This window comes from Tachypleus tridentatus, chromosome 13 (assembly GCF_004210375.1).
Source record: "Tachypleus tridentatus isolate NWPU-2018 chromosome 13, ASM421037v1, whole genome shotgun sequence".
Lineage (NCBI taxonomy): Eukaryota > Metazoa > Arthropoda > Merostomata > Xiphosura > Limulidae > Tachypleus > Tachypleus tridentatus.
The window spans coordinates 185462690-185489157 of NC_134837.1; the positions used below are offsets into that span (position 1 = coordinate 185462690).

Sequence of the window (26468 nt, forward strand, 5' to 3'; positions counted from 1 at the left end):
TGTTTATTGATAGTCATCTAAATGTTGGTTGTGAGTGCTGTTCATTTGCTGCTTTCGGTCTAGTCTATCACTTCTAAACTAAGAACTATTGAAGGTGGCCTCCAGGCGAGTTTTTGCGAAGTTCAACAAACTAATATTAATTCACTTATTCTTACACTCAGAATGGTTGGTTTAATAATGTTTACACACGTCACCGCCCTCGGCTAACACGTGGCTGTCAAACTTCTTGTCACCTTTGTCATTGTAGTTCTTACGTAAATGTAAGAACCTTCATACTTCTGTATAAAGCTTTTGATAACCGCTTACTTCATTTGATTCAAGGCGAGATTACAATAATCTTTTATATTATAGTTGACATACTGCGTGTATTGTTGAAATGTGTATTTCAAACAATAACAATTCTAAAGTACGCCTTATCAACGTTATAATATCCAACCCTTATATAATCACAAGTTATTTGAAATAATATACGTTTTTACCACATGAAATATTTTGTTTTTGCCTGACAATACTTGTGTGTAAAGACATGAATGAGGGGAAGAAGGTGGTAAAATCACTAATCTTCTATAGAAAATATATATAAATAGACTGGTTTGTTTTGAATTTCGCGGAAAGCTACTCGAGAACTATGTGTTAACCGTCCCTAATTGAGCAGTGTAAGACTAGATGGAAGGCAGCTAGTCATCACCATCCACCGCCAACTCTTGAGCTACTCTTTTACCAACAAATAGTGGGATTGACCGTAATATTATAACGCCCCCACGGTTGAAAAGGCGAGTATGTTTGGTGCGACAGGGATTTGAACTCGCGACCCTCGGATTACTAGTCAAATGCCTTAACCACCTGGCCATATAGAATCGGTACTAATAATATTATGATTGGTAACATTTTCTGCTATCGTTATATTATTAAGGGCCATGTAACCCTAAAAAGGTTTATGTGTCAGTTTGATTACAAACTCACTATCCCACAACATTTTAAGAAATTCGAACTTTCCTCAGGTAGTGGTCTTTATTTCATTAAACAAATAAAAATGTTACCTGTTGTAAAGGATCGACATAAATTACGATAAACTATAGCTAAAATATTTCATTCAGTAAGCTTAGGTACTGTAAAATGGTTTAACTCCAGTTTTTGTACTTTGTGTGCTTTCAGTGATATCTCACACGCAACGACCTAGTGTTAACTTTCAAATACCAGTTCATCTCACAATTTAAGTGTTAAATAGAAATCTGTGTAAATAAGACTTGGGTGTAACGGAAGTACTTATAAAGCTTGCATATAAAAATCAAGTTAAGAAAGAGAGCTGAGCAGCATAAACTACAAAGTATTAAGACTGAACATTTTACGAGTTTTCTTTGTCGTATTGGTAACATGTTTAAATTTTCATTGAGATCTGTAACTTTCCTTTACCGTCCAGTAAGGTTTCCGCTATAATACGAAGTTATTATACCAACTAACCACTCTATTACGACCTCACTATTTACAAACACTTCTCTGAAATATCATTTACTTGCATATTTAACATATAATAACTACATCTGAGAATTACTAGAGCTATAGAGATGTAGTCACTTTTTGTTATTTTGCAACACAGTGGATAAGGACTAGGGGCTTTCTGATTTTCAAAGGGCCATGATAGTGACCGTCTAGAATGAGGACTATTAGTGTGTTCTGGTTCAAGTCATCTGAATCTCTTAGTAGCTACTAAATAAAATGTACGTTTGACCATTAACAGGTATGTGGGGGGCTGCTAATTAGACAGACAAATAGCTTCGGAAACCAAACATATATCTGGTGCAAACAAGAAATTATGGGTTCAGCAGTATTTTAAACACAAGCTGTGGAAAATTAGTGACATGAGTGTATAATGTGACCTAATAAATTACGTAACATGCTTGATATTACAGTATGAAAACAAACTAATTGCACGTGATGACAAGAAACGCTCTTGAAGTAAAAATGTTTGTTAACCTGAAAATGACCTAAGAAGGTCGAAACGTTGCTTTCTACTTTATTTCAATAAAAGTTAATACCCACAGCAGCCGTCTTGATACAAACTAAATACAGGTTCATTTATTATCTTTCCTAGAAGCTTTTCTCTCTGTCTGTCCAATGGCTGTTTTTGGAAGAGTTAGTGGAAAACCAGGGTTGGTGAAGTCAGATGAATAAATTAGTAAACAATGGCCAAAACTATCAGATGAAGTCATTTACCATAGTTAAAAACTCGAGTTAAACATTTATATTCTCCTGTTGCATAAGGCTCATGTCATTGGCATTCTGGTTTCAATGGTGCAAGTGGATGAGAATACTAACCCATTCTGCCCAGACAGAAAGTCATTTTATTACAGATTAACCTCCACCTGACAGCCAAGTACCTGTTAATACCCAGGGGCAAATTTTCCTTTATTCTTGTTTTAGTAATTACTAGTAGTCACTCTCGTCCATCACCTCTGGGTTTGAAGATAAGTTTTCACAACATCTTTACTGAAATTAAAATGTATTTTCAATATGTACTCACCTCCCTCACCCAAAGCATTACTAAAAGGTTTTTGCTAATAGTGCACCAGTCTATTATACCCCTTTATTATGGAGCCATTTCAGAAAATACACATATCATGCAACTACTCTCCATCAATTGTACCGCACCACTTATAGTAGCACAAGTAGCTCCTTCCACTATTCTACCACAATCGAGAATTGGCAGTTACAAACTAACAACACCAGGATACCAGTGGAGAAGAAGGGTGAGGTTAATAACTATCAGGAATACATTTTCAGTGTAGGAAAATGTTAACTCCATTCACCCAAAGCTAGAATATCACAACAAACGGGCAAGTGAAGGCACAACAGAACTCAAATATAATGATGACAGGTGTGCCAGAATAAAAAGACTTGTGCCACCCAGTAAAGAAACTACTATATGCAGGTCATAATGTATGAGTGATGCACCATATACTCAAGTAAAAGATCAACAGCACTTTTCTTTGAAGCATTGTGGTAAAACTATGACGTGAATCATCATAGGATGCAAATGTCTAAAATGTAATTGATAATGGGCCCCAAGAATTACATGCCAAGGAAAGAGTCCTGGAGCACACTGGAGTAAGTCCATTCATATCTTGTTGAGGATACTGATATCAATAAGAACAATCCTTCCCTTAAAATAAAAGAGAAGTGTTATAAATAAGTTGTGAGATGAGATTTTGTCCAATAATTTCAGAATGAGCACATTATTAACATGTAGTGTATTATCCAGTCATATGTAGTAAGTTATAGAATGCCATAGAATATGAATTACCCAGTGAAGTATCAGATAATGTGGCTAGGGATAAAGGATCACAAGTTGTATATGAACAGGTCAAGTGTGGTCTGCCTAGGCTTTGCCGAGTTGGATTTCTTTAATTGTATAACTCCAATCTCACTCTTGAGGAGACCTCCATGGTCCACCACTCCAGGGACTGGGAAGCAGAGTGATAAAAATTCTTGTGTTCCACTAGAAGCGAGGGGGAAGATATGTTGGAGGAACAACACACTGGACGTTGTACAATAGGTGTCCGATTCCCTATTTTGAAAAACAGAAAGACTCAGATTGTAAGAACCAGGGGTCCATAGGGATGTGCAAAAATCCACACCTGCTTTACTTGAAGTCCAGAAGTGAGTCATTTGTACAAAAATACATGGATAAAAGTTTAACACACACACACAAGTGATCTTACAGAAACACCCACCTCTACAATAACAATTTGGAGCACATATCTGACATTCAACATGCCTGACAAGATGATACCTGTCATTAGGTGGGTTGCTGAAATATAAAATCTGAAAACAATACAAAATAATAGGTAAACTTACCCCAGTCAAAGGGAAAGAGGGTTTATTGAGAATCAATGAAAACAGCCAAATCATGCAGATAGTGCACTACGAATGTATTGAGAATCGTCCACACCTATGCTTTAATAATTTTCTCCAAAGTTATGTTACAGACTCAAGCAGCAAAAGGTAGAGTTAATTGATGCAATTGATTTATTGAAATGTTGTGTAACCAGTGACCTTTAATAGACAACGTAAGATACATTAGCTGTACAAGTTGTCAAATCCTGCCATTAAGGGTGACAGGATATAGGTTATAAGAAACAGAGGGATTCCAGGAAATAAATAGGTTGGAACAAGAGCCATGAAATGAAGCAGTATAACAGTTCAGGGAATGCACAAGAAAGAGAAGACAATCCACACTCGAAACCTAGTACAGGTGGGAAATATACAAAGTAACCTTCATGAGTAGCAGCTGTCTTTGGAAAGGGGGCCTGGTCCAAATAAAGGATAACATACAAGGAATGGTAAAGAATACAGGAAACAATAATGGCATAAACAACAGAAAGGTGACGACCTCATGTCATATGGATAAGGAAATACATTTTAATGGAAAGAGGGTACAGGAAACATGTAGCAATGAGTTTGAAAAAAGAACTACACAGGGGATAAAGGATAACATTAAGATTGCATTCTGTAAGAATAAAAGGATGAGGAGGATGAACAAGACAAAAGGAAAAATGTGGAAAATAATCAAGAAGGCAGAAGCTGTATGGAGTGAGGAAAAATGGAATTTACTTGACAAAGTAACTAAATAATTAGCAACCATTGACACAGGCATACCTTGATGAAATAATCAGGTAAAAAATTGGGACAGGTAACAGAAGCAATAGCATAAAGGCCACCATCTCAAGGTAGACCAAAGTCTGGCTCACACACAATGAGAAAGTCTTAGTAGTTTGAGTAAGGAAAGGCACTACATAACAAGAAAGTCTGAGCTGAGGGACTGGACAAATAGTCATACATGAATAGGTATGATGATATCTGAAAGAAATGTTTGTGTTCAGGATTAACTTGGACATAAGTAAGAGCAGGTGCTGTTCTTCCAGTAAGTAGTCCAGAAGAGGGAACCATGTATGAGCCAGCCAACAGGGAATAACTAGCAGAACATAAGAAGGGATGGTTTGAACAATGGAAATGACCCTGGAGATTAGTCTGAGAAGGTAGGTATATAGATGAAAGCTCCTCCAATCCTGACTGAAAATATCTACCTCCCACAGCTGAGAGTGTGGAATATGAAACAGAAGACTGAAGGGAACGTAGTTCGGCTTTTTAGTGAATAGCAAATTAATTTCTATGTGATGTTCTTAGGCAAAACACACCCACAAAAATAACTGATAAAGAGACCGCCCCATATGTAGAACATGGTTGGGACAAGACGAGCATTCAGCCCTCTGATTCATAATTCCAAGAACATGACATTAGGATATTGAAATTGTAATCATGGGCCCACCAAAGGAGGTCAAGTGACTAAAGAAACTGAAAACAAGATTGGTTCTCTCATGTTTGGTAATATAGCTGAAGTCAGTGTAACTGTCAAAATGAACAATGGCCACCCAACCCCAAGAAAAGTAGAAGGAAATGAGGCAGAGCCCAACAAACAGCCAAAAGTATGGAATGTTTTTCCATGATTGATCACTGCAAAAAAGTGTCCCTTGATTCCAAGGAAGCATTGAGATGAGGAAAAGAAACAGGTACCATTCCACTACGGCCATTTATTTCCCTGACAAGCCACCATGCATAGTTGGTCCCGATCCCAGGAGGAAGGGCAATATGATGATCCAAGAGATCGTGGGAGAAGTTCCACTGGTCAGTAAGCATCTACTGAAGTAAACTCATGTGTACCTGACCTAATGAAATGAAAGCTTCAAAGGAAGCCCAGGCCCACAGAAAGAGATAGGACCTCTCATACAGTGAGATAAAGTAAATATATTGCCTATATAGCTGCCCTCTCCACATCCTTGAGCTGAAGTGGATAAGGCTGGGCTTGAATAAGATAGAAATTGGAAAGAACCTCTAAATAAGATGTGTAAGGATTAGAAAGGGCTTCTCTAATTTACTAAGACATTTCAGCTGTGCAGCTTCTCATAAAAGTGATCAGATGTGAGAGACTGATTGGACCTGAGAAGAGACAAGCTGAAGCCAGTCATCCATGTGATTAGGAGTTTAGAGACCCAACAGGTCAAGATTAAAAGCAAATAAAAGATGGTCCTTCTGGACAAACCATAGAAAAATGATGTGAGCTTGAAGATATGGGAATATGAAAATAGTCATCTTTCACATGACTCCATGGTGAACTGGGTTGTTTCAAGAATAGTATTTAGCCAGGTCAAATTTATGATGGATCTTCAATCTCCTATCTTTTTGACGATAGCAAATGGATGAGAGTAAAATTCTGAATAAGTGGGAACAAACTGATCAATAGCTCCTTTGTACAGGAAGTCCCAAACTGATTCTGCAAGATGACTGGATGAGGCACGATCCTAAGAAGGAGGGAATGATGCTGGGGAAGAGGATGAAGAGGGAAGAGCTTGAACTGAAAGCAAAGACTATTTGACAAAGCCCACAGATTAGTCAAAGATACATCAAACAACTGAAGACTTCTGCAAGCTAGCCTTTGCCTGATCTGGGAAATACATTTAAAATTTGATATACCTGATCAATATAGTGTAAGAATGGCAAAGTAAGCAATCTCTCATGATTATCATCATTGTTTTCTTTATCTTTGGTTAGTTGCATAGAGTCCCACTTATCTTCACTCTAAATAAGTTCTTCCTTGGAAACTTCTGCAGGAGAAAAGGGAGAACAAACTGACTGTCAAGCAGAAGTGAATTAAATTGAACTTCCAAATAGATGTTTTGAACCTACCTTGCTGTGGACCAGTGACATTAGTACCATAATATTGGTGAAAACTTCATCTTCCACCACCACAAGATTTGAATTGATATTATGGATAAATTCTTTGAAAATAACACTAAAATGTAAGAGCAACAGTAAGTTTAAACTGAAGGACTGGATTACAATCACAATAAAATGGTAAACATATCGAATGAAGTAAACACAGATCAACTCACTGTAATGCCAATTGAGAAAGTGAAGATTGTGCTGAAATAGTATAGGCAGTTCAGTATTATTAATAGAAGGTAGTCACATGATCAGCACATTTTTCAATGGTATGTAAGAAAGGTATAATAGACTGGTGTGCTATTAATGAAACATTTTCTCATGTGTAACTAATGGAGCTCACTCACATTTACACCACTATGAAAAAATCATAAATGTGTTTTATGACTTCAGTGTAACATAGGAAGGGAAAGCAATCACATTCAAACTGAAATAAAAAAATAACATTTAAATGGAATAAAACATTTATTCTTCATGACAAGGTAATTATTTAATAATTTTGGGAGTTACACTCAATGAGGAAACTTATAAACTTAAATGTACTCTGAAACACTTATTTTTATTTATTACTTTTCATTTTCACTTATGCATACAATATCAGTAAATTTGTATTCACTTCTCTAATTACAATAAAACACTTAACCATCATTTTCACATTTGTTTGTACAACATTTGGAATATTTTTGACAGATTATTTTGCACAAGGCTAAGACCTCATAACTGAACAAACACATACAAACTGCTGTAAGATCTTTAAAAAGGTACTTATATCCAGTGCTAAGTTTTAAAAAAGAGAAATTGCCAAGTTAATCTTAGATAATTATTCATAAACCATCTGAATCAAAATTATATAGGGTAGCAAACAGTACAAATGTCATAAGCAGATGTCAGACATCTCAAGCATTAAAAAAACACACAAAATAGAGCAACTGTTGTTTCAATGTTTACAAATGGATGGATTATACACTGAGAAAATATTATTAAACTTCTAATTCAAGTAGAAAAAGATAGATGTAAACCTAGCTTACTGGTTTTCCGTGTTTGTTAGAACAATCGTTCGAGTTAGATGACTTTCATTTTCAGCTGATAAATCTCAAGTTTTGAAACACAAATAAAACAATCTCAAACTTTCTTTAAATACCAGCATATATGTACTTTACAACACACTAAGCCACTCCCACATTACACTTGAGTACCAGCAAAATACGAGGACAATTAAGAAATTGCACAATTTTTCCAATTTCTAAAAAATAAATTGTTAAAAAACAAACCTTACCCAAATAAATTAAAGTTTAACAGTTCTCAAAATATTTTATTTGTACATTTACATTACCTAATTCAAAAGAATATCAGCATCACATATACAAAAGTTTGTGACATTACACCATCACATTACCCTCAATAACTTAAAAGTATCAGCTAGATTTGACATAGTTTGCAACTAGCTAGCTATTACTAGATAGGATGTTTACATTTGTGCTATGGAAATTAAACACATTTCCAGTTGCAATATTTAGACTTAAGATAAGATACCTCATTCTATTAAATGATATATTCTGAGCAAGATACACAGATTAATGATATCTCTACTGCACTGCTACCTTTTGTAATTAAGTTAAAACTATGTCTAAACATATCACACTAGCTTTGGCTATACATAAAATATGGATTATATTAACAATGATAACAGGTCAGTATGTTGTTACAAGAACTGAGAACTTGACAAGACAATAAAACATCATATACTGCATATATTATTATAATTATAAGGTATTTTAATTTTTTTTTTTTTTAAACTAGTCTGTTTAAAATTACGTGGCCTCATTAGAACACTAATACACAATAGATTTAGTCCAATAATTTTCTTACATTAACAGTAAATTTACAGTAAGTTACAGATAAAATTGATTTCTTAATCTCAGTTAAGTACACCTATTATCTTTAATTTAAAAAGTTCATAATGATATTTAAAGACACATTAACACACAATGATTAATTTAAAAATATATTTTCAAAATTTAAAATTTGTACATTTCTTCTTGTCCAAATAAAAGTTTAAATGAATTTATACAAATGTGCTTAACATCACTTTATGATGGTAACTAATGTCTATTGAAACTTGTGGTAACCCTGTTAAAGAGGATACAAGACCTAGTTTTCCTAATTAAAACTTTAAACAAATATATATACATCTGAAAGAAAGGCTCTTGTCAACAACATGAAAACTGTTTAAATCATAGTTACATTATTTACCTGAAGTTTTATTGTTTTACTAAACTGGAAAAAAAAATGAAAGAATATTCTCACTTCTCAAGTAGTTTAAAAAGCAGCAAACATAACGAACACAACAATAATACACACAGTTTACGACAAGCAGAACACATCCGGTAGAAATTATTAATTGTGGTAATTTTGAGGTCTTTAGTAACTGTTTAGTTATCACAGGTTCAGACGTTTTGGAATACAGGGTACACCTGTAAAGTATATTGAACAAAATAAACACATCACAATAATCGATATACATTATACAATAACAGTGTGAACATTATAGATAGAATTGTTTATGATTACAGAACATCAAGTTGTATTTCAGTTAAGTACTTGTACAGCTCTTTTTACACCACAGACTTACCACTGTCCCTCCAGGAGAATAATTATAAAAAAGGTTTATTCAGATATAATATTTGGTATGCTTAATCCAATGTCAGTAACTTTAGTTTATCAACATTACTGTAATCATATTTCTAAAACAACAGAGACACAGATACATTTCAGAAAGGTTACTTTCATTATTAACAAGGGAAAGCATTCTATAAAGATTGTTTCTTGCTATAATATATAGGATAGAAAACTAAGATTCTACCCTCGACTGCAACACAACTTAGATCTAACCTTTTAACTTCACAAGATTTGGCTAATTGAGTTAGATATATTAATTTTTTAGCACATTTCACATTTACAGACGTGTTCCTACTTGTTCTTCAAAATCATGTAGGACAGAAGAGAGGGGATACAAATGGCATGGAAATGCATTAAGAAACAATGTCCCTTAATTTTTACTTATTATACACACCTTTGTTATTAATGACTGAACACATTCTCTGTTCTTAAGAATCTGATTGGCTAGTGGTAAAGAGGTTGTTGTATGTACATTCACTAGTTTTGTTATTGGATGTTCAATACTCTAAGTACGTGTTTATAAAATGTATTCAGGTTTTGTGTATTACAGGCATGCCAATGACATTTATGAAAAAAAGAGGAAAAGGTATATAGCCTGGCACCAGAGGTGCCACAGCAAATTGAAAAGTTTAAAAAAATGTATGCTATTTGGTGTGATTTGGTGCAATCTGGGACATAATTTCTTTATGTTTTTTGACATTGCAATGTTGGAAAAATAAACAATATATATCATATAAAATAACAAAAGGAAATTAAAAGACTAAATCAAACTAATAAAAACTATAACTTTCATTTACAGTTTTTAGCAGATTGATTTATTCTTTTAATTTGCATTCATTTTTTAGAAGATATATCAAAATATCTAAAATTAACAAATAAAATAAAAAGTGAATAAATGAAATTTAAGATTGTTTATTTGCTATTTATTCAGTTTAATTTTTTTCTAAATCAAAATATATTAGTAATGAGTTAATAAAGCCAAAATAACGCTGTAAATATTTCAAATACAAATCATTTCATTATTATCCTTTTTGTCATCAATAAGATCATCATCATCAACTACTGGTATGCTGCCAATTAAATGTTTTACAGTCATTGCCAATAACTACTTCTCTGCTGCATATATTCCACACAATTTTCAAATCACATAAAATTACTCTTTTGACTAATCATGACTACCTACAGTTCAAATTGTTCATCTATGCAATCTTGTCATTATACTACTGGTACCTTAATGTCAGTGAATTTTCCATTCTTTCACAAATTGACAATACAAACTAAAACAGCATATGAGGAAAGCTATGACATTGCTTAAAAATTCAACTACTGATATGGTTCAATATTAAACTACTGATATCAGAAATATCCCTCAGAAATTAAATTTTGTACAGTCACTGACATCAACAACTACTGCATGTATTCCATTAAAATTTCAAATTACTTAAAATTACTCTACATGACTACCTACAGTAAAACTTGTTCATCTATACAATCTTGTCAGTAAATTACTGGTACCTCAATATCAGTATATTTTTCATTCTTTCACAAAACAAACTGAAACAGCAAATCAAGGAAAGCTTTGACATTGCTTCAAAATAAAATTAATGATATGCTTTAAAATAAACCACTAGCACTGTATGCTGCAGATAATAATAAAATGTTTTTCAGTCACTGATATCAACTTCTGCTCTGCTGCATAAATTACAGTCAAATTTCAAATCACTTAACTTCCTTTAATCAATCTTGGCTACTTTCCTCTTTTTCGAGACAAGGGTTTCCAGTGCTCTCATCCGAGCTTTTTTTCTCTCCTTCTCTGAATGGGCAGCTCTCTGTGCCTCTGCGGTTTTCTGGACTTTTTCTTTAGCCAAGGTGGCTGGGCCAGATTTCACAGAACCATAGGCCTCAAGCCTTTCTGCCCTTTTCTTCTGATTCTCCCTCAGCTTTGAGGTATACTTTGAAGCTGCTGATCTAATGTCCTTACACATTCTCTTGTCTACAGGATCAAAATGAACATCTTTCCTTTTAAACATTTCAATCGCTGTTGTTTCTTTGGAGCGTAGAGAATATTTTATCGTCTGGTATGCACACGATACCAGACCACGAGACGAAACGAGACTGCCTCCAAGATGGCGGTCAGATTTTTTTTTTCTGCAATAAACATTGAAAAAATACGATTTCTCCTCAAAACCCACCTACCCGGCCCCCAAATCGCTCATATTTTCTCCTCGAATTTACACGAATCTCGTGGGTGATCGTTGGCCGTTTGAAAATCACGGAAATCCGCGTTTCAGCAGAAAAATGGAACGCATGGTATTAGTAACATAACTGATTATGTAACAACAACAACATTCCTGTATAGTTTAAAAGTTGGTTTAATAAATATAGTTGGTTGTAACTCTTAAAACACTTGTTAATTTTTATAGTTATGAAAAAGTTATGGAACAGGCAGTCCAACTCTTGTCATACAAGATTAGTTTAACGGTAAACAACTAACAGAGACTGAGTGTCATACTGCAAAGAGTGAGCATGTTTGACAATATTTGGATATTGCAACTTAATGATTACAAGGCAAATATCTCAACCATCAGACCTTAATCAGATTACCACACCATTGTACTACACATTTTAAAACATTCACATCTACAGGTTACTTACTGGGATACTCACACATATTGGACATTTACAATAATGTTCATTTATACAAAGGACATTCCCATTCCTAACAACATACTGTGTGTGTGTGTGTGTGTGTGTGTGTGTGTGTGTGTGTGTGTGTGTGTGTGTGTGTATTCGTTTTTAATGTATTTTTGTTAATTTGAATGGATCATTTTCTTCATCAGTTTATCCATACGAAACATTTTATTTATTAAGTGCATTAGGAAACTGAAGATTTATCCATTATTTGTTTCCATCTGCTTCCAAGTCATTGTTTTAAAATAAACTAACCTTATTTTTTATCATTTTTACAACAAACTGTTTCCAAGTGTTCTTTCAATGCTGCATTTTCCAAACATTTCATGGAATACCTCTCAGATAAAGACACCAGTTCTTTCCTGAGTTCAGCAATTGTATCCCTGAAAATTAAAATGAATTTTTGGTTACAAATAATAACTAATCCAAGTAATGAACAGAAAACATATTGATACTCAGTAACAGCTGATATGATCTTAGATTATATACATTAAAAATCACATGATTAAGTGAACATTTCAACTAGATGAATTATTAACAAATTAAAAAAAAGGGATTCATCTACTTTCTGCAAAACAAAAAAAGATTAATACCTAGACCACATGACTGATTCCAAACTCAACTCTAATTCATTAAGGATAAAAAGTGTTATCGTAAATATTAGAGTTAATGTGCCTTTACATGTCACTTATTAAACTGACTAAGAGTGAACATACAGAAGGCTTAGGTAACCAAGCAAAAACTCATGCATTAAAAATAAATACAACATGGTGATAGTCCAAACAAATATACTTAATACAAATGTAACAATTCTCATACTTATGGTCTTTGTACAATGTTTCAAATCTTTCAGGTTCTTCAATCAGTTTCAAACATTCCTCTTTGCATCTACCAATTTCCTGCTCCAACTCTTTTTGGTGAGCTTTTTTTATAGCAGCTAAAGCTGAAAATCAGATACTAATAACTTTTTGAACATTAAAAGGAATTCAAACATTGATTAATTACACTTGTCCTTTTGAATGAGTAAAACCAAACATATACATGTCATAAATACCCATACACACATTTCTCTTCAACATTTCTATAAAAAAAAAAAGTCAATTTATAGATCATTTTGGATAAAATTCAAAGACAAGAAATTAGACCTTAAGACCATTCAGTTCTTTTATAGTGAAACTTCAAAAGAATTATGAATCTGACCACATTTTGCATGTAATGTAGAAATATACTGGAATAAACCAACTTTGTCACTACTGTTAATACTACATTAACATAACAACGTGGAGATGGAATTAACTGTTAAAATCATTATATTCCTCAATTTATCTTGTTTATTCTACCTCATTTTTCATTAAATAAATGTAGTTTTTCTTTTACTTCACTCTATGGGCAGAGAGAACTGGTTGAAATTTTAAAAATTAATAAACAACCTTGTGATATGTAATGTTCTTCATACCTATTTCAGTTGCTTTAATTTCTTCATCCAAGACTTGTTCTTTTTCAGTTTTTAACCTTTCAAGCTCTAGCTTGTGTTTCTCCTTCACTTCTGTTAGTAATCTATTGTAAGATTTTTCCATAATATCCAAACTTCTTTCTGTGAAATTCTACAGAGAGATTAAAACTTGTTAAATACTGTTGGATCATTCATGTAGAAAACTATAATAAATGTTATAATACAACAAAAATTTCAGTTTTACAGAAAAAAAAAACCAGTTGCACCTTTAACAAACGTTTGTCTGTGTATAACAAACAATATCAGTTGTACTATTACAAAACCTATACACATAAATCAAACCACACCATTTTGAAAAAGAATAAGGCATACCATTAACAGCTTTTGTATTTTTCAAGACGTATACAGGTTCATACATTTATGTTTTATTTCAAGAACGTGACTTTATAAAGTCTACATTGATACACCATGACATAAGGTCAGTGTTAAATCAACTGCACCTCAAAAAAACCTTTCACACAATTCAACCTTGACTCCTTTGGTATTTTGTGTTCTTGTTTTATCTCTATCCAAGTTAAGCTCTTATGTGGAGAGACAACTAGCTATATATCATGTTAATTTATATTAGTTTTTTATAATTACTTTCTTTGGTATATTTATGATTCTTGTAACCAAGTCTTAGCACATTTATATCTTGCCTTTTACAGAATTTTAACTTTACTCATAAATAAATTGAATATAAACTTAAAGAAATCAATAAAATAATTCAGTATTAATGTGAGAAAAAGTATTAATTTAAATAACATGAGCAGTAAATGCAGAAAGTTTATAAAGAACTGTCTCTTAAAATCAAACAACATAAGAGTTATGAAGCACTTGGTAACTAGTTCAAGCAAATAAGGACTCAACTGGTTATCTGTGTAACTGACTGAAGCAAAAATACAACTGTCTGTAAATAACTAATGTGGTCAGAGTAAAGACACGACTGTCTGTAATTACCAATGTGACCAGCAAAAAGCCATGACTTTCTATAATTAACAATCTTACCAGCACAAAGATACAATTGTATGTCCTTACAAATTACAGCCATGTATCTAATGAGCCAAAACTGAAGGTGCAGAATGAGAGGCAACATTAGCACATTCTCTCTACAAACATGGATGTTTGTTGTAGACATCTGGAACTATATACGGATGGCTGAATGATAGTTGTTTGTAAATAAGATGTAGTCTGTTTTCTGTAGTAACTTCATTAATAGTATTATTTGGAATGTTTATTATGTCTAATTTTATTACTTTTTAAATTTTATTTGGAGTATTACACTTTCATTATCAAGATTGTTTGAATGATAAATTATGTATGTATGACTGACCTAAGTTTCCTAAGCTGATTGAATGTCAAGATATTACTGGATTTACAGCAGAACTATCATTAACAAGTGAGAATACTGAACATATAAAAGGTGTTATAAGTGACACAAAGTGTATACTTGAATATTCAATAAGCTGTATTGATGGCTGTATATATATTTAATTTTAACTAAGTAGATCACAAAACTAACAAATTAAAAAATATATAATCACATGCACAGGTTAGATCAAAATTTACTATACAGTTGTTATTCAAAATAAGATTAAAACAATAAACTGTTTCTTTGTTTTGGAATTTTATGCAAAGTTACACAAGGACTACTATGTTAGCCATCCCTAACTTAGTAGTGAAAGACAAAGGAAGACAGCTAGTCCTCATCACCTAGCAACAACTGTTAAGCTAATATTTTACCAATAAATAGAGATTGACCGTCACATTATAATGTAACTACAGTTGATAGGGAGAGCATGAGCATGTTTTGTGGGATGGGGATTTGAACCCATGACTCTCAAATTGCAAGTGCTTTAACCACCTGATCATCATGCTGGGCCTAAAACAATAGCAACCAACTTCTATTTGTTTATGGGTAACGGTTAAAAATTAAACCATATTCAAAATGAAACAAATGTACAGTCAGTTGTGCCATCCCACTGTTTATATCAGAAATGCATATAAATGTATACCTACTATGTTTATAGTTTCTCTAATACAATACAAAATGACAGAATTGAGAAAACAATTACAGAAACCTTTGGCTACTGGAAAATAGAACCTATGACACTATCAAGAAATTATTTCAACATGTAATTTTACCTCAAGTCTTCTGGTAAACATTAAATGAACAACAAAATTTTAATCTTTGAAGCTTTCTGTAGTTAATTTCTTAGAAATAACAAAAATAAAACATCCATCACACACTTTATATTCAATGAACTCTCCTTGATAATGTTGTAATATAGTCTCTTCACTGAGAACGTCATCTTTATGTTGAAGGAACTTTATCCACTGTCCCTCATTCTCAACCTGAACATTGTGAAAAGTAAAAAAATTTTGTAATAGTTATAACAGAGGAAAAGAATTCCAAAAACTTTAATATGAAAAATAAACATTATCTCAAGAAACAAGTGAAAACTATTTACCAAATTTTTTGTACACATATGAAGTTTGAACATCATATTTGCTCATATAAAACTGTTGTCAAGATAATTTTACACACAGCTCAGAATGGCTGGTGTGGGTATAAAACTTTATTGACAAGCAGAGAACAATGTTTTGATCTTCCTAGGCTATTAACCAATATAAAAGAGCACCTTTATACCCATATACTAATTAATAACCTATCATCCAACTGCAATGACCCCTACAATCCTGTACCCATTTATACTCTTGTCCCTAAGACATGTGCCTAGCAACAGACAGTTGCAAACTCTTTGTTAACCTGAAGATGACCTAGAAAGGTTGAAACATTGTTCTCTGCTTATCAATAAAAGTTTTAATACCCATACCAGCAATTCTGAGATACATTTTTTATTTCATGTGGGTTTCTCATTATCAGACGACCAATATTTGTTTCAATATTTAAGTGTTAAAACTAACACTGTTGATTTAAACTCATTTTAACCTCTTAAGCTTCTCTTACCTGTGACAGATTTTGAATTTTTTTTTTCAATATACAAATATCTGCATGTCACTTATGGCAAAGCCACATTGGACTGTCTGCTGAGTCCACCAAAGGGAACTGAACCTCTGATTTTAGCATTGTAAATCCATAGACTTACTGCTGTACCAGCAGGGGACAAACATAAATAACCAATGTTATATAATTTTACAGTTTATACAAGTTTACTATCACAGATTGAAATTGACCCTGAAAGTGATGTATGTGGAACACTAAAATCCGTTCAAGTTTAATTACACTTGAAAGTGAATAAATGTATAAAAGTATTTTCTATTATGCTATCTACAAAAATAAGATTATCTGAAAACATTCAACTACAGAAAATTATTAGTTAAAAGAAAACATTTTGATTATTGTAAAAAACTGGATAAAAACAATTTCTTATTCAAAAGTGGTAAAACTAATAAAATATTTAATAAATACTTTAAAAAGTTTTAACGATTTTAATTTTTACATATAATAGATACACTAAAATTAATAAAATATTACATTCATAATGAATGAAATGTAAGCTTACAGAAGTGTTACAATTACAATGACAAGATTACTACTACAAAATGACTGAATTACCTGCTCTTTAGAACTGACTTCCAGCTGTTTCTTCTTGTGCTCTTTCTCAATGAAAAGTTGATTCTGGATGTGTTCCAACTCTTCTCTATGAGCTTTTCTTGCTTGTTCCAGTGTTATGCAAGTTTGACACACTGTAGAAGTCTCTTGATAATGTACCACCTCAGAACACAAAGTATTTTTTTCTTTATTACACACTGAACAGCCATCCTGTTGTTGTTTCAACACTTCTAGTTCTGAATGCATTTTCACTAGTTCTTCCTGGTAGCCCAGTTTCAATGTAAGTAGTTTTTCACTATATCTTTCATTCATTTTGGCAATATTAAATGCATTAAGCTTGGTTAACTTCTCAACAATATAAAAAGAATCATTTGAAAAGTCAGAAACATATGTTGGTTTCCTATTTGGAAATAAAAACAGACAAGAACTAGTGACTACCTCATTCGCTTTCTGTCGAAGATGGCTGTGAAAATTCTCTAGCCAGGTATCTTCCAATGGTTGAGAGTATGTTTTTTCTACAGAATTAGGTTTAACATTTAAGGTTTTCAATCTTTCTGAACAATAGATAATAGCAGCTTGAAGCATTCCAGTAAATACACACAGTTCTGTTAATTCCATGAGGCAATGAACAGATTGATTGCTTAGTAACTTACCTCCAGGTTTAATTTCATAACCAAGAAATGATGTATTTTTGACACAACTGTTTTTTATCAGAGCAAAGACATTCTCCACCTCTAATGCAAACTGGCTTTGAGTAGCAGTAGTCCAAATTTCAAAGGCTTTTGGTTCAGTGTACAAAGCTGTAATACAATGTTCTTCGAGCTTTGAAATAATTTGTCTTTTAGCTATTCCGCTGTGACAAAGAATAACTTGATGGATTTCACCAAGAAGTAATTCTTCCAAAACAATATTTTCAACACAGCAATTATCCTCTAACTCGTGTCTTTTCTGACTTGATCTTTCAAGTTGATCGTTTTGAAGAAATCCAACTACAATTTTAATTCTACTATCTCGTTCATTATCCAACAACTTTCTTATTTCTTTCCAATTTTCTTGTAGTCCCAGAAGTTCATTTTTAAAAAATTCATCTTCACTATCCATGGTTTGAAGAATATTATCATCCGATACACTCAGAGTATCCCAGGTAGAGATATTTAAAGTTGATAACAATGAAGCAGAAGTTGGAGGCAAGATATCATCACACCTGATGTCTTTGTCAGTTAACATCTTACTGAACTTGTGTTTGATTGAGGTCAGAAGTTTCTTTATCTTAACCACTTCTAAGATTACAAAATTCACATGCAGTGATCCAAAATCATTTAACTTTACAGCTGCTGTGGCTACTTCCTGCAAGACGAGAAGAAGGTATACTAAATCAATTTCTAACATGTCTTCAGGAAGAAGGCACTGACAGGTTTTTACTAACTGTCCTAAGTCATCAAGAAAAGAAACTTTGGTATCTTCTGGTTCTCTTTTTGTCGATAAGATCTGCTTATACAAAAACATAAGAGTCTTCTTTGTCCAGGTTGTTATCATTTGAACTTTGTGAAGAAGCATTTTAGTGAAGGAAGAAAGGGACAAGACATTGATATTTTTGTTAATTACATCACACAGAAACCTTTCCTGACAAGGTGTTACAGACTTTCTTTGTAGATTGATCTCTGGTTCTTCCCTCATCTCTTTGGTTGTTTCTGCTTCTATACCAAGCATATTGGAGGTTACCTTAACCCTAGAATCCAAACTATTTAGTCTCACAAGTACATCTCGTGAAAGACTTGCATGATTCTCTTGTTCTACGTAGAAGTCTTTTAGTATATTATTATTATTATTATTATTATTATTATTATTATTATTATAATAACACCCATTACTTAAGCATGCTTCAATGTATGATATTTTGGACTCCAAGACTTTAAGCCTTTTTTCACAATCTTTAAAGCAGTTTATTCTTTCTTTTTTTATATCTCGCTTTAAGTTGTTCAAATTCCTCTCAACAGATGTAAGTTTTGATGCCAAGTCGTTAATTCTGGTTATTATTAAAGCCATATGAGAACAATGTTTTGATTGGAAATTACAGATTTCTTGTTCAATCCAGTGTCTATTCATTTCAAAATATGAATAACATTTCAAATCTGTTTGTAACCTTTGTTGGAAACTTTTCCTGGCTTCACAAGCTTCATCTAAAAGAACCTTCATTTGGGTTCTTTTGTTACATGAACACTTGAGACAATCTTTATAATCAGAACCCGATGTTCTTAAAACCATTTCTAATTGTTTCACACGATCCTTTAGACACATGTTTTCCTTCTGTAGCTTGACCACTTCATTATGAGCTTTCTGTAAATTCTGTTCTAGCTCATTCGAATTTGTTTTTAAGGCTATTACTTCATTATTAAGTTTCTCTACCTCTGTGTCCTTAATCTCACAAGTATTCTTCAGATCAGTAACTACACTTTTTAATTCATAGAATTGATTTACATCCTTTAATTTTATGTCATGCAAAACTAATATCTTTGCAATTTCTTCACACAAAATACAGATATCCTTACCAACTAAAAGCAGTTCTTCTTTAATATTTGATGTCTTTTGTAACTTATTTTTTAAATCAAACAATCTGTCTTGACATAAATAAAAAGATGTGTCTAAGTCATCGAACACAACTATTTCTTGTATCGGAGATCTGTTATTTGCTTCTTCTTTCTTAAATATTCTCTCTTGTTCAGAGCTTCTTTTATCTATTTTATCAACAGCTGCAGCCTTTGAAATCACTTGATTATTCAATGAGCTGTTCCCATACACAGACTGCAAGCTTTCTTTCCACGATCTTTCTTGAATATTCACAAAACCATTATCTGGATTTACTTTATTTTTTTGTTCTAAATATGAATTTGGCTTGACTGCAACAAGGTTATAGCCATTTTTCAGTTCTTGGTATAAAGGTTGTTTGTTCTGAAAGTTGACTTCTCCATTTTGCAATACTGATATATCAGCAACAGTCTGAAATGAAGAATAAAAGCTTTGATCACTCAAGGTATCAAAGACATTATGTGTTACCAAAAAAAGTAAAACTACACATACCTAAGTACCATTAAGTGTTTATGTAACTGAACTGACAATGTTAAAAAAAATGTACCAACAGGAAAAATAAAAATGCATTTAAACCATTGGCACTTCAGAAAAACATTGACAAATAATTTAAAATTTAAGTTTTATAGAAATGTTGAAAAATTTATACTTTTAAAAATAAAATACAAAACAAAAATTACTGAAAAATTCAGTTTATTGTATCTAACAATTTGTTTTATAAATCATATCTACTCACAAAAATAATTACAAGTAATTTTAAACATTTTTTTATTTAAAAGCAAATATTAAAGCTACAAAAAATGATAGGTCTAAATAAATTACTAAATGTAACTGCACTAGTATGTTGTTATAAATATAAAAATTTAACTTACTTTGGATAAATTTCTCATCTTCATAAACTTATTAAAGTCCTTTGTACCAGTCAGTAAACTTTGGTCTCCACTATTAGATGATATGAAATTTATACGTTTATCAGAGATCTTTGGTCGAGAAGACCGCAACTTGGCTTTTTCCTTCAGCTTAGAAACCACTGTGCGATTTAAAGGTGGTGATACAGGAAGTGCTTGATTGACTGGTGGTGACTGATTAGTAAATAAGTCGTCTACAGTTGAGCTATTATCACTTGTTGATGAAACATCCAGTTTGGCTTTCAAATTTTTTTTCACTGCTGAATATGGAACATGACAGTTAGTTGTAGAAAGAATTCTTTGTTGACAGTTTATTCCTTCCATTTTTCCTGGATGAGGACCTGATGGAGATTTTAACAGAGGAGATGTTGCATGAACTTTAATAACATGCCGAAGAGTTTGAATCCAATTATTACATATTCCTGTCGTGACAGCAGAAAATGTATACATATTTCCATTTGAAGTCTGAAACAAAGATTTTTGCAACATTTTCAAAAGGTTTAACAAACAAGTCCATGTAAATATTTAAAAAGAAGAAACTAGAAAGATTTAAAAATTTTTTAAATATTTGATTTTAATTTAGAGAATGAGACAGCGGTGATGGACCAATTACTGCGTTGTCCCAAAACATTATGTAAATATAAAGCTACAATACTACATACCCTTCAGTAGGCTAAGTAAAGATACACAACAAAAATAAATGAGAGTTAAATTATAAAAACCACATGGATATAAACTAAAAATTAAAAACTTAATTGTTAAACTCTTGCAATTAAAGGTAAATTAGTTGTACATTTGAAGGTTAGGAAAGAAAACAATTTGTATAAAATTATTCTGTTTGTTTCCTATGATGCTTAAAAAGCTGTTTTAGTTATAGCCACAACACACAAGAGGTGCACAGCTGGTGATATTACCTGAATCAAAGAAACTACAAATCAGACTAGCTTTAAACAATTAAAGATCAGTATTTTTTTTTGTTTTTAATTAACTACATACATCTAAAACCTGAAATATCCAGCATTAATACTAACATTAAAAGAAAAATTAAATTATGGTATTACTGTACTACACTTCCACACAACCTGAACTAGTTAACAATTTAATTATATTTTTCCCATTACTTCTAGTGGTAAAGAGGTCAAAACTTCTTTAGAGGCTCAGAATTTAAAGAAATAAAATAATAAGCACAAAGAGGTGTAACAATATCAAAGGGAATTTACTTTATAACAAATAATTTTAAAAATGTGCAAAACTTAAGAATGATGTAGGGATGGCAATGTTAAAAAAACAACACAGAAACAAAGTGGTGATGAATACACAAAAAAATCAAATCACTGTAACCCACTTTTCCCAAATAACATTTAAATTGAATAGTGCTACACAGTCTTACAGGGGTTAATAACTATAATTCTGTTAGATTGACTCAGTACTTACCGACTACTTATGTCAGGATTTGTGTATTCACATCTACTTTGTTTCTGTACTTTTTGTCAACCATATATAATATTTAATTTTACTTGTTTTATTTTTTCTCCTTTTTTCTTTAAATAGTTTTACTGAAACAGGTTGATAAGTAAACACTCCTTTTATTTTTAAAATTCATTGGTAATATATATTAGTTAATATCATATCAGTTTTGTCTGTTCCTTTAATTCTGGATTACACATAGGGCCAATGAAGCTGGAATGGTTATTCCAGTTAAATGTTAGCCCCACTTCCCCCAGAGTAACTTAATTCACAGCAAACAAAAAAATGCTTGAAAAAAACAGGACCTCAAGGTAAGCAAGATATCTTTCCTTTGTGGGGAGTTGAAAGCAAATTTGTGCTGGGATTAAAAACCCAATTATGCTTAAAATTTGTTGTGGAAGAAAAACAAGAGAACCCACTTTAACTACATGAATGCCAAATAATCTATCCAGATAGTGCCTGAACTATTAAACTAACACAAAATGGGTTAATACAAACATTAAGATGTCAATTAAATTCAAGGGAAATACATTGGTACACCATGTTTCTGGAGTGCTGGAAAAATTTGAAAATTATTTTGTGAATGGGTTGCAATTAACTGTTTTATTATAAGACTTCTTGAATATTCTATAGACAGAATGTCACTGAGACAGGTAGGAGTGTAACATTGGTAACTTGTTTGCTATTCTTAAAGCTACATTTTGTTGGGTTCGTAATATTTTTAATAATCTGACATTACATGTTGCTCTATTCTGTTAGTGGTCTAAGTTGCACACACAAAGACACAAAAGTGTTTAAATTACAATCGTTTTGAAATCTTCACATTTTCCTTTGATAATCTCCAACTCCTTTAAGTCGGAAATGGTCATTATACATGAACAAGCTTTACTGCCATCTAGTGACAAGAAATAAAATTTGTGTATGAAACAATATATGATTAAAAACTGAACTGACTACTTGGTAGTAATTTTCATTTTTCTTTATATCTTCACAAAATCTGTGTAGACGTACATAATATTACTGTTATACAAGCTGTGAAACACAACATGGAAGTTGTGTGGTGAAAGAATGCTAACAACTTTTAGTAGTTATTTGTAAACAAAATAATTGAATGGCACAGCCAGGTGTTTGGGGCACTCGACTCGTAATTTGAGGGTTTCAGGTTTGAATCCCCATTACACCAAAAATACTCACCCTTTAAGCCATATGAGTATTATAATGTGATGGTCAATCCTACTTATCTGTTGGTAAAAGAGTAGTTCAAGAGTTGGCAGTGGGTGGCGACTACTAGTTACCTTTCCTCTAGTCTTACACTGCTAAATTAGGGACGTACAGCACAGATAGCCTTTGTGTAGCTTTGTGTGAAAATTAATAAACAAATAAACTAGAAATACCCAAAACATACAATCATAAGTGACCAAGCTAAAACTTAAGTACACAATTTAAACCTTTTTGTAGTCAGAGTTATAAAATGATATTTGTTGCTATTTTTAGTTTAGAGATTTATGGTCCTTATACAATCCTTGCGACAATGAATTCTTTAGATGGGTGATGTCAACAACTAGTTAAAAGTACAAGTACATAGAGGCAATGTGGTAATTGTGTTATTTTACACATTTCTGTAAAGATAGCAATATATTTGATAAAACGATTTAAATTAAATTCCCATGTTTGTTATTAAAGTTAAGGTTAAGATACTAGGGCACAATTTTGTCTTTTAGTAAATAGTTTAAAAACACAACTTTTCAAAACAATTTTCATTTCTATCACTCTTTTGAAACTCACATTTACAGCAAAAGCATGACTCTTCACACTTTTAACTTCTTCAACAGACTTCATAGACTGAATGTCTATCTTGCTAGCAGCAATATTCAATGCCTCTGCCTTTGGATCTTGGTAAAGTATGAAAGAGGAAGAAGTTAACACAGCCCACTGTTTATGCCAATTCTCTGCTATCTGCTGTATTAACCAACCTTTTTTAAAGATTTCCTGAAAACAAGAGAGGCGTGATAAAGTAGAAGCACTTATTAAATTTTGTTTACATGAACTCGTAAGTTAGTCTTTCAAATGTTTATCAAACTAATTCTCTGGACACAAACTAAGCCTCCACCCCCTTTACATTTACAAAATTTTATTTCACTCCAAACCAAAACATTACATTTCATGACGAAAATAAACTGATATCCAAACTACAAAGAAAACCTCAACATTTTAGTCAAAACCACAAACTAATCAAATGTATTAAACACATCATACAAAGCCTAACAACCAGACAGTAGTTATGACAATTAATTCTTTAGAGGGGTGGTGTCAACAAACTAGTTAAAACTACAGAACATAAAGACAATATGATAATTGTGTTAATATCTAATGGACAATACTCAACAAACACAGACTAACGATTACTACATAGCACTTAGCATACAACAGATACAAACTAACCATTACCATATAACTCTTAACACACAAAGAATAAAATGTTTTGCTCAGGGAAGTTACTAATAAAAAATGAACCAATATAAAAATATCCCAAATAGTTCAAAAATATTATTGTTCATTTAAAGCAAAAACACAAATATAAAAGAATAAATACTGTTTTTTACAATGTTAAGATCTTGTTAGACAGATCCTAATTTAAATAGTGAAGAGAATTTCACACCAAATACAGAAAACAAGTCAAACTAATCATATTCAGAAACTGTTATAAAGCTAGTTAATATTTGTAGATTAACATTTCTAGTTCATTATTTTATTTAAAAAAAATAACACAAACTGGTGTCAGTTGTCACGAAGCCAACATTCCACTATACAGATTCACTTTTGTAATTATTAATAAGTGAATTGTTGTAGCAACTAATATACAGATATTTTGAAATTTATATTTGACTTGCTAAACTCCCACTGATTGAAATAAACAAATAATCACTAGTTTATAAAACACTGTCTCCATAAATAATCGAACAAAGGAATCTTAGAATCCTAAAAATTACAAGATGTACATCTCAATATGAAAAGAAGGGTGAACTGTAGATATTTTAAAGCTTTCTTACTAATTTAGTTTTATTCTTGTGTTATTAATAGCTTGTTACTTTCCAGTTGTAGTTTATAAACACATATCACTCACTAAAGCTGCACTCTGTAGAATTTACCCATTTATCAAAAAACTAAAACATTTAGAATGAAAACCTGCAACATTCAGTTCAAAATTCATGCATGATATAATTAATTAATTTACCTCAGACATTAGCTCTTTATGAGAAGAATGATAGAGAGAAAAGTAAGACTCAACACCACAGCCATCTGGATCTCCTCGAATCTGAAACCATTGTAAATATTTTTTTCTTTAAATTTTCATATACAAAATGTCTTCTTGGTTGGTTGGCATTTATTGGAACAAAGTAACTAGTCAAACAGCTTGCAAAAATGTAAAAATAAAAGTAAAATTATTATAACACATAAAAAGGAATCATGTTAAAACAAAGTCCAATTTTTGAATTAAAAACTTAACACTTAAGAAGACCAATGGCTCTAAAAAAAATTGAAAACATTTAAGGTGGACAGTGTCTCTATTGCCAATGACACTGTCCAATGCCAAGGGTGAACCCATGCTAAAAATATGTCTAAAATGGTGTCGTCACTCACTGTTGTAATGACGACATGACAGCAAAATGCGGGCTACTGGGACTTGAGTGTCACAGAAACTACATATTGGTGTAGTCTCAGATAAAAGAAAACAATGAGTTAAAAGAAAACTGTAACCAATGCAGAAGCTAAACAGTCAAAGTCCAATAGAAGGTTTTAGCTGGAGAAGCTTGTCATCACAATCCTCACTCCAAATCAACTGCCAACTGGCACGAAGCAGAGCCTTGAATACAGAACCATAGTCCACATGTAGGACGAGCATACTGTGATAGCATCAGAGCAGAGAGACTTAGTTGCAATGTCAGAGAGCTCAATTCCACAAATACTGACAAATTTCAGTAAAAAAAAAATAGTCTGGTATCCAAAAAAACTGGATAGAAGTAGAATATAGAGAGAAATGGGCCAATCAATTTGGAATATTGACAAGAACGGGGCGAGAACTAATGTGTAGTGATTCCAAGATCAGCAGTCAGCAAAATGAGTCAGTATAAATAGTACAGCTTGTATACTGCATAGCTTGTGTGATCCAGAGCAAGAGAAATGGCATACATTTTGACAGTGAACACTGTAGAGAGGATTCTATGTGCAACCATCAAATCACAACAAACTTTGGCAGAACTCAGAGTCACTTGTATAAATGGGAATGAAA

General features: G+C 32.3%; 1 protein-coding gene across 4 annotated transcripts in view; it reads right to left on the minus strand.

The window, feature by feature from the left end:
• Positions 1–7222: 7222 nt before the first annotated feature.
• Positions 7223–26468, minus strand: part of LOC143236714 (uncharacterized) — a 57263-nt gene continuing 38017 nt past the window's right edge. For 3 of the 4 annotated variants that reach the window (XM_076475147.1, XM_076475148.1, XM_076475146.1), the window contains exons 10-18: positions 25413–25493; positions 23963–24166; positions 20675–21175; positions 17220–20213; positions 15890–15994; positions 13604–13751; positions 12967–13090; positions 12403–12530; positions 7223–9251 (exon numbers count right to left, since the gene is read on the minus strand). In XM_076475147.1, the coding sequence (XP_076331262.1) occupies positions 12404–12530; positions 12967–13090; positions 13604–13751; positions 15890–15994; positions 17220–20213; positions 20675–21175; positions 23963–24166; positions 25413–25493 (4284 nt within the window). In that variant the 3' untranslated portion in view covers positions 7223–9251; position 12403. The remainder of the gene's footprint in view (positions 9252–12402; positions 12531–12966; positions 13091–13603; positions 13752–15889; positions 15995–17219; positions 20214–20674; positions 21176–23962; positions 24167–25412; positions 25494–26468) is intronic. The other variant, XR_013019722.1, reaches the window with a different exon arrangement.